This window comes from Bremia lactucae (assembly GCF_004359215.1).
Source record: "Bremia lactucae strain SF5 chromosome Unknown BlacSF5_NotPlaced_17_SHOA01000003.1_2250557bp, whole genome shotgun sequence".
Taxonomy (NCBI): domain Eukaryota; phylum Oomycota; class Peronosporomycetes; order Peronosporales; family Peronosporaceae; genus Bremia; species Bremia lactucae.
In genome coordinates, this window is record NW_027152029.1 from 869,255 (window position 1) to 879,212 (window position 9,958).

Here is a 9,958-nt window from a genome sequence, read left to right on the forward strand (position 1 = left end):
TCGCGGAGTATAATTTCTCGGTGGAATATAAACCAGGACGACTAAATGTCGTCGTTGATGCGTTATCACGCCGACCCGATTTCGAGTCGGCTGCGCATTCCAACAGTGACAATGGTCCCACTGTTGCAACACTTATTTCAAGTGTTCCGTCATCAACCTTGTTTGATGACATAAAGAAAGCCTACGCAGAAGATAAGGACCTTCTCCGTTTTTTGGATCATCTGATGAATCCATTCGATAAATCTTTTAAAGATTTACCGGTTTCAAATCGATCGTCATTCGATCGATACACAACACGCAACGGCTTATTGTATTACACAGCCGTTGCCGGCGAAACTCCACGCGTCGTCGTCCCAACTCACAATGATTTGCGCTTTCGCATCATGTATAAGTGTCACGATGCACCAACAAGTGGGTATCGTGGACGAGAGAAGACTTACCTCACAGTAAGTCGTGACTTTTACTGACCCCGCCAGTATCATTTCGTGCGCAAGTACATTCGTGCTTACGAGGTATGTCAACGGGGGATGCCTAGCCCTTCATCCCGTGCACCTCTTCAACCTCTACCACTTCCGGCAGAGTGTTGGCAGTCCGTATCTATGGACTTCGTCTTCGGATTTCCCGAAGACGACCACAAAAACAATGGAATCCTTGTTTTTGTAGACAGATTCAGCAAGATAATACATCTTGTTGCAGTACCAGAGTCGATCACGGCTCCGAATTGTGCCCGTGTCTTTATCGACACAGTATTCAGACTCCACGGTTTACCCCGCGAACTGGTCTCCGATAGAGATCCACTGTTCACGGCGGAGTTTTGGCATCCGTGTTTCGATTTCTCGGAACACGGCTGACTATGTCAACTTCTGATCATCCTGAGAGAAATGGTCAGACGGAACGCGTAAATCGCGTCCTCGAAGAGATACTTCGAGGTTACGTCCAATCGTATCCGAATTGGAGCGAGGTTTTACCGATGGTCGAATTCGCCATCAATAATTCTGTGCATGCGTCTACAACGCATACACCGTTCTTTGTGAATGGCTTACGCCATCCTCGCATACCCACCCAATTAGAGGGATCCTCTAGTTTAAGGGGGGGTGGACTCGCACGAGCAAAACCAATTCTGGCTCATGCTCATCACGCGTCGAAGTTAACAACGACGCGAGTGATGTCGATGTCGAAGAAATCGACATCGAAGATGAGAATGATCTCATGGCAGTACGCACAAAGCGTACTGAAAAAGACAAAACAAATGAGGTAGCAGAAGAGTTTCTGCTAACTCGAGAATCAATAATCCGTTTCGTTCAGTATTCCATTGCTAACGCAGTGGATCGTCAGAAACGGAATGCAGACAAACATGGAAGGGCAAATGTTCATTCATTTAAAATTAATGATCTAGTGCTACTCTCTACGGTAAACTTACCTAAGCGATTAGTCACTAATGTGGGTAGCAGTAAACTACTACCCAAGTTCATTGGTCCTTTCCGTGTACTGCATCGCAGAGGCAATGCGTACACAATAGAATTGCCACGTAGGATGCGAACGCATCCTACGTCTTACGTTGGTCGGCTCCGCCCGTACCATCAATACGCGGTTTCTTCCGAGGACGGATCTGACCACCCTTTTCAAGAATCCTAAAGAGATTCTTGTGGTCACGAACCAGATTCTCATGTTGAATCTGGAGATTCTCATGCCGGGTCCGAAGATCCTTGAAACCGCAATGAGCGGAAGATAGCTCATCACGAAGAGCGTGATATTTCCGTTCGTACTCCAACAATGGAGTACGCACTATTCGAACGGTCGGAAGACCGTTCGATATAGTGAGCCTGCACCGTCTGCTCCAACGAGCGACGCTTACCGCGTTCGTGATCAAGTCCCTCCTCCAAATCATGGAGGAAGTGATCGAGTTTATCGATCTTCGACTCTAGATCCGACACACGGTTCGGATCTAATTATCTCTCCTCCGCCACAACCATTGGCGGATTCCCACGGTGGTCAACGTTTCTTTGTGGAACGTATCCAAAACCACCGTGATGTGAAAGGGCAGCAAACATGTTGTCTAGTTCGCTGACGCGGTTATCCACGTTCACATGACAGTTGGAGCTTCGTTCTCAGCTGGTTGTTGACGTTAAGGGCCTCGTCCGTCAGTATGACGAGAACCATCCGATGGATCAGAAGCTCCATCGTAGAACAGGCGCCCCTGGCACTTGGAAATCGATTGGCAAACGTCAATCGCATCGTGCATCTCGATAGAGATGCGAGCCCTTCCCTAGGGCGAAGAAAGGGAGCAGACATCCCCTTTTACTCGATTCGTGTTGTCAACACAACACGGACAGGGATCACCCCACGTGAGGCATGAAAGTCCTGCCTCACCAGACAACCGATAGAATTGATACCTTGTACCGGTTGGAGTTCGTTTCTCAAACTTAACGCGAATCGCGTTAAGCCTTTAAAGCCAGGCTTCGCGTCCAATGTCTTTGACATTGCGAATGAACGCGCTCCAGGCTTGCATCAGCGAGACTTTATCTCGCTTGTTCTTGCCACTATACCATCGATGCTTAAGAAAAGCATCGAGATAAAATCTTTCTCAGCGCGAAAGTTCTTCGCGCTAGGATCAAGGCCATGTAGCTTTGTCGCAATAAATAAGGTATATTTTTTGTGAGGAGTGGTCTCTCCAGACAAGCTATTAATTAGCCGTTCGGGCATAAGCCACGGCTTCTTCTCAGGGGCAATACGATACATTTTATTGTCTACGCTCCCCTGAGTGATCCCACTGAAGCAGGGGTACCACAAGAATTTTTTTTACGATGGCTTACGCCATCTTCATCACCACGCACAGAAATATGTGCGGGTGACGACACGGGAGACAGTGCTGGCGATGAGGAATCATGCTCATCGTCGGAGCCAAACATGCTGTAGCGAATGCTACCAGTACGTCTATTCAAATGAGCCTCCTCATTCGAAGGCTCATAGTCAGCCTCCTGACGTGGGTCAGGCGACTGTTCTGTTCTTCCCGAGTCGGCCATTTCGTCCGACTCGCACTTATAGTCGACCTCCAAAGAGGGGTTGCATTCACGTGGTGACCCACCACGTGCACTCGCAACATTTATAGTTGCGATAGAAGACGATACTTGCGGCAGACGTTCCGTCTGCCGTAGTATCGTCTTCTATGCGGCAGACGTTCCGTCTGCCGTAGTAGACAATTATGCGTCGCCCGCGGCTGCATATACCGGCGCCGCACTATTCGCTGACTACATGGACTTGTTCACCATGCGATAGAATTAAAAATGATGGTTCTGACCAATCAACATCGTTTTTCAATTAAGTGGTTTTATAGTGACTACTCTATTTAATGACAATCAGAGCGATTGTCGTTTAAGGGAAAGGTGATGTAACGGGGTGTATCGTTACATGAAATTAACTCTTAAAGGTTGTTAATCAATATATTATCTAAAAGGTAGATAATATTTGGAGAATATTACTTAACAGGGTAATATTCTAAAAGCTTATCCATCGGTAGATATAGACCATTATACCTACTTTCTCCGCGGTCCAGTCAGCGCTAGACGCGCGCAAAGAGAGAGACAGATAAGACTCTATCACATGTTTTGTATTAGTTTATAATTAAGTTAGTATTAAATAGATAGAAACAATAGAACTTAATTATATCAAATACAGTTTTTAATTAACCCTCTTTAAAGCAAGTGTTTTAAAGAGAGTCTTCCTCTGCATGTACTAGTGACGTGAGGCACCATTCGCTCTGAGGCAGTGCGAAGTGGACTTTTACTGAAGCAGTACAAGTCAGTTGTGCCGCGTTACACCACGAATACACCACCTCTACCAGTAGCGTAGACGATTGCATTGTTAAGAAAAAAAATAATGTTTCTGATCTGTAAGGTAAATTATAAATTAATTAGTTAGATTTGCATGCTTATAAATAGTGAATACAAGCATAACTTTTAAGTAGTATTAAATTGATTAATTCCACCTAACAATTTAATTAAGTTGCCAGATTATCTAATGATAAATTTTGATCTATTTACTTACAGATCACAAATTCAAAAAGGTCAAACAATTTTTACTGTCCACCTTCATTTTAGCCAATATTTGGCTTTAAATTACAGATATGTCATTACATGAAGGATTACCAAACAGACATGTATTCTAAACCCATGATCTGCAATAATTGACCGGGTAAAAGAGAACGCACTGCTGGTTTCCGAGATGGAGGTGCGGCACGATTGCTTTGTGGTGTAATGCTGTGTGACATTGTCACAGCTTGCGCTGGTTGTTCACCAAATAAATTAACAAGCACTTTTCTTGTTATCGAGCACGTTGAACAAGCTAGAAGCATCTGGCGAAACAATAATATGCATATAGGCACAATTTTCAGGCGTACCTTTTTGACCAATTGGTGTGCTCGAATCTCCACAATGCAGGACGGTAACTTCAAAGGGTGGTTTCCTTTCAAGACCTTATCGACATTTGTTGATCATCTTCATTGAGCTCATACGGAGTAGAATTGTGTGCGATGAGCAATACAAACATGAGAACCGCGCCAATGAAGAAAGTGTCCACGCTCGGCAAGCGTAAGAAATCTATTGACGGTGCGTCGTGTGCATTCCCTTACGTGCTTTCAGTTGATACAATGTTACTGATAAATTGTTCTTTGCGTCTTAGCTGACGATGTGAAGACGATCATGAAGAAGGACGAGTTTGATCCCAACCAGTTCTACGTCTCACTCACGTCGCACGCCGAACAATTTGGCGTCGAACCTATTCGCATCCGGGTACAGTCATTCCCTGAATATCGCAGTGCGAATATTATTGTGCTTACTCTTGTATAGTGGGGACAGCGAGAGCCTGAAGTTCGCGGCCCAATTATCGGCACTAATCGCCATCATAAGTATCGTAACGCTATAGGCGCTCATGGCGGCTCGTACTGTATCTATCGCGGTCTTGCAGTTGCCTCGGGGGCCATTGTTAACAGTGCGAAGCCTGATCTGAGTGAAACCACGCCTGCTGCTAAAATTGGTCCTCATCCATCGTGGGCAGACCCTGAGAAAATGGTCACCATTGATCCCTTCGGTGCGTGCGTAGTAGAGGCCTTCCCGGAGTTCTATAAAAAAGGGTATGACATCCGCCCCACAATTGCCGTCACAAAAGCGCACATGGATTTCCCGGAAATCCATGAAGCCGTGCGCCTTGGCCGACTCAAGCCAGATGGCAAAGTCTTAACGAAGTCATCGCAGCTTGTTATCACGAAAGCTGCCATCGACCCCGTGTGGTACCTCCCTGGAGTGGCTAAGCGCTTTAACACGACGGAGTCTAATCTGCGTCAGCAGATCTTTCAAGAAACCAATGGCATGTACCCGGAGCTAGTGACCAGAAATGACCTGAAGGTCTTTTTACCACCTATTGGAGGGTAAGTTTGTGATGACGAGTTAGCTTCGCTTATATGACTTTTAAAATTGCATTTGATACTTTGCTGATGCAGCTTGACAATCTACATTTTTGGATCGGTTGAGGCCATTTCGGACCCCTCAAAGAAGCTGGCCGTACGTGTCCACGACGAATGCAATGGCTCTGATGTGTTTGGGTCAGACATTTGCACGTGCCGACCGTACCTCGCCCACGGCATAGAAGTTTGCGTGCAAACGGCACAGGAGGGAGGGTAAATATTCGCGCCACGTTTTAATTCATATTCGAGATGCCGCTATTAATCTTTATGCGCACTGCTACCAGGACCGGTATCATTGTGTATTTTCGCAAAGAGGGCCGTGCACTAGGCGAAGTGACCAAGTATCTGGTGTACAACTTGCGAAAGCGCCAAGAAGGGGGTGATAGCGCAGAGGAGTACTTTAATTGTACTCAGACCGTGGCAGGCATCCAAGATGTACGCTTCCAGGCGCTAATGCCTGATGCTTTGCACTGGCTTGGGATAAAGAAAATTGACAAGTTTGTTTCAATGAGTGACATGAAGTACGACGCTATCGTAAAATCCGTAAGCTTTATTTTTCTTGATATCGACTTTAAAGTTGGCTAACTTTTCTGCTCACTCGTCATTTTAATGCAGGGTATCGAAATTGTGGAGCGCATTACGATACCGGAAGAGTTGGTGCCGAGAGACGCCCAGGTGGAAATTACTGCCAAAGTCTATGCCGGTTACAATGGTGGCAGCGTGTACAAGGTAGACAAGGAAAAGCTTAAACAGGTTCTGGGTCGTGATGACAACGCATACGAAGACGATAAGTAAGCATCGTTAAGTAAAAATTACTTTGGGAATTAAAATACTTTCAAAAAGCTTTATTACATTACATCATTCGTTGGTCAACAAAACACAAATCCCACGTTTTTTACTTCTAAAAGTGCCACGCCATGATTCAGTCCATGTTCATAATGACCACGAACGGGTGCGCGTCCGTCAGCCTAAGCTCTCACCTCCTCGCTACTAACCTCATTTATTTATCTATCGCAGTGAAGTCATTATAGAGAAGCATTGGCGTGGCCTCACGAGTCGCAACGTGTGTGACTTCTTCATGGAAGAGGTTAATAAGTACCGCGAGCGTGAAGACGTGCCGCCTATCATCATCTCAAACAGAATTTACCTGATAAGCGTCTTTCGTGAGGATCTATTTGTGCTAGCTGTTGTCACAAACGAGGTTAGGACCGATTTTGCTAGATATGTTGTTCTTGATACCTCCTACTCTGTATTATCTGGTTGCTACAGATTTCTCCTCTATTCGTAATCGAGTTCCTCCATCGCGTCCTCGCGGTCTTTCGGGATTATTTTGGTGATTTTGACGAAAATTCAATGAAGGACAACTTTTCTACAGTTTATCAGCTGCTAGAAGAAATGCTAGACAATGGCTACCCTCTCACGACTGAGCCCAACGCTCTTAAGGCTATGGTGGCTCCACCTTCGACAACAAATCGTATCGCTGCCATGGTGTCGGGAAAGTCGCGTGTTAGCAACACGCTGCCTGACGGTGCTATCTCCAACATACCTTGGCGGAAGAGTGGCGTGCGCTATACGCAGAACGAAATCTACTTCGATATTGTCGAGGAAATTGACGCTATCATTGACGTGTCGGGTCGAATGATTTCGTGCGAGGTAAATGGCGTTATACAGAGCAATAGTCGCCTTTCGGGTGTCCCGGACTTGACAATGGTGTTCACAGATCCTTCAGTGATCGACGATTGCTCATTCCACCCCTGCGTGCGATATTCCAGATATGAGCGTGAACGCGTCATCTCGTTCGTCCCGCCTGATGGACAATTTGAACTCATGCAATATCGGGTGCAAATTCAAGAGCTCGTTCCTCCCGTGTACTGTCAGCCACAGATCACGTACAAAGAGAATGGTTGTGGTACTTTAGATTTAGTTATTGGTACGCGCGGTACGCCAACACTTAGCTCGAACGCCAAGAAGAATTTTGTGGTCGAAGATGTTACCGTAGAAGTTTCCTTTCCGAAAAGCGTGCGCACCGTGGATGTGAACACCGAGTATGGAACGTGCCTGTTTGATGAGGCTTCTAAGTCGGTCAAGTGGAATGTGGGCAAGCTTGGCAAAAAAGGGCTAAACCCATCACTGCGAGGTAACATTCTTCTTCACCAGAGCGCTTCAGCACCCGACGAGAAGCCTGTTGTGGTGCTTGGATTCAAGGTGCCTATGGCGACCGTCTCAGGTCTGAATGTCGAAACGCTGCTTATCACCAACGAAAAATATAAGCCTTACAAAGGTGTTCGAACGATGACAAAAGCTGGGCGATTCCAAATTCGAACATAGAGCGGTATAATTTATCGCACCTTCTTGTGTTTTGCCATGTAATACTTTAGTGATGTTTTATGCTGCGTTATGGTATAGCTGGAGAGTCGTTCTCGAACAATTGGGCTAAAATTGTAAATTTACCGTCTCAGCATAGCGCTATATCATCGAGTCTCTTTAGCTCAGAGGTCTAGCGAAAGATGGCCATGAATTTGACTGTGTCTGAGCACAGCATCGGATGAGCTTCTACTCACTGCACAAATTTCGGTAATAGCGCAGCGCTTGCAACTTTCCACGTGATGAGTAAAATATACCACAAGAGCTTCTTAGCGACCGTTGACTTGCGCAAATCTGCATTTACGGTTGGTAAGCGGTATCGGCGCAGCTTTTCCTTGTCTCCTAGAGAGGTTGATTAAATTGCTTTTTGCTCAAACCATTAGCATCGGACCTTTTCTGGTGCCGTGCTTAATTTGATAGTTGATTCAAAACTCCTCGATGTGTTGCGAATGACACATGAAGCAGCAAACTTTGCAGCTGAGCTTTCTACCGAAGCTATTTTGCCTGAAAGGCCGTCAGCAAGACCGGGTTCTACACTATTTGATGGGCACATTAAGCAAGATATGTGGTGGTAGATCAATTCTGAGACGTTCAGGTGAAAATTGCAAGAATTTGACGAATGGACCAGATTATTCTGCGCCTATTTCAACTTTTGCAGAATATTATACATTCTGAGTAGTAAGCGAAGCGTCAAAATTCTCACGATTATAAGATTCTGTGTATATTGATACATTAAATAAGTCACTAACCAGCGGCGCCTTGTCAAGATCATTGCATGGAACACTTCGTAAAGCTAAAACCTATTTATGTTTTAAACGATGATTTCTTACGTCATTCGACATGTCATCAATTGCAGCAATAACATCGTTCCTTGGCTGTATGGGGGCATTGCCGACTTGTACTGTTTCAGTCCAAGTCCACTCCGCACTGCTTCAGTGCGGGTGGTGCCTCACGTCACTTCACGTACACTAGTTGTAACGGGCTAGAGTTGCCCTAATGTTACACAGTCCCCATTAAGTACATTTGGTACTTAAGGGGATGGTCAATTACTAAATAATAGTAATTAGACCCAACACTCGGGTGTGGTGCACATTTGTGACCAACCCTTGTGGATGTGATGCACATGGGTGCATTCACATTAGGAGGGATGACGCCCAGCGTCATCCATGATGACGGCTAGCGTCATCAGTTACGCGAGGTATCTATAAAGATACGCTCGCAATACATATTAAATGATATCTATAGAGATATCATTTTAATTGGTAAAAATAGGTATTTGTATTTAATTCTATTAAATATAAATCAGTCTGAAATTTACTACCTACTTGGTAAGTGCGCACGAGGAGACGGATTACCGCTCCCGTGACGTCACTTCACCAGAGTTCTTAGTGTGTTGGGTGAGGTCGCTTGCGCGCCCACCACAACTACCTCACTGCACGCAAGAGAAGCAGGTGCAAACCGCTTCCTCGCTGTGCTAGGGTGTGTGCTAAGTAGAGCGTGGCCGCATTACGACGTGCCCGCCTACACTTGGTAGCACTTGAAATCCTTCCCACGACCCGCATCTCTGCGTGTGTACGTGAGGATGAGCCTCAACATTGATTGGGCTCATTTTCCCCACCTCTCCGAACATCATCGGGAGGTGGCAGGGCTAATGGCGCAGGGACTTGGTGAACAAGCCCTGGCCAGGCTCCTGGGTAGTCCTCCTGAGCAACATGTTGCTCAGTTGGAGCAGTTTGAGGCATTTGTGCTCGGACAGCGGAGGGCCGCGTCCGAGGCACAGAGCCATGCTGCGGCGGAGTCCGTCACTCAGACTCAGGATGAGCTGAGGCATGAGCAGGCTCGGAGCGAGGCTCTCAACAGGACTGTTGAGATGCTCTCTGCCCGGCCGCATCAGCCGAGGCCCATTCGGATGGACCCGCCCAAGTTCGATGGAACTGCGGCGCACACGATTGTCCACTGGCTTTTAGCCGTGGAGCAATGTGGTGTCGCCCAGCTCATCGAGGACGACAGCCGGATGGTGTCGTACGCTATGTCGCATCTGCGCGGTAAGGCCTCAGAGTGGGCTTACTCGGCGCTTATGGCGGACAGAAAAGCGTTCCCCTCATGGGCGATCTTTAAGGATAAGATTCGCGCCAT

The 9,958-nt window shown here is 46.4% G+C and overlaps 1 protein-coding gene across 1 annotated transcript; it reads left to right on the forward strand.

Moving 5' to 3' along the window:
* Window positions 1-6,375: 6,375 nt before the first annotated feature.
* On the forward strand, window positions 6,376-8,351 carry CCR75_007910 (uncharacterized protein; the record flags this gene model as incomplete). The annotated part of the gene is made up of 3 exons (XM_067965966.1): window positions 6,376-6,410; window positions 6,476-6,659; window positions 6,728-8,351. The coding sequence occupies 3 exons, from the start codon at window positions 6,376-6,378 to the stop codon at window positions 7,784-7,786; spliced, it is 1,278 nt and encodes a 425-aa protein (XP_067823147.1). The 3' UTR covers window positions 7,787-8,351.
* Between the last annotated feature and the right edge of the window lie 1,607 nt (window positions 8,352-9,958).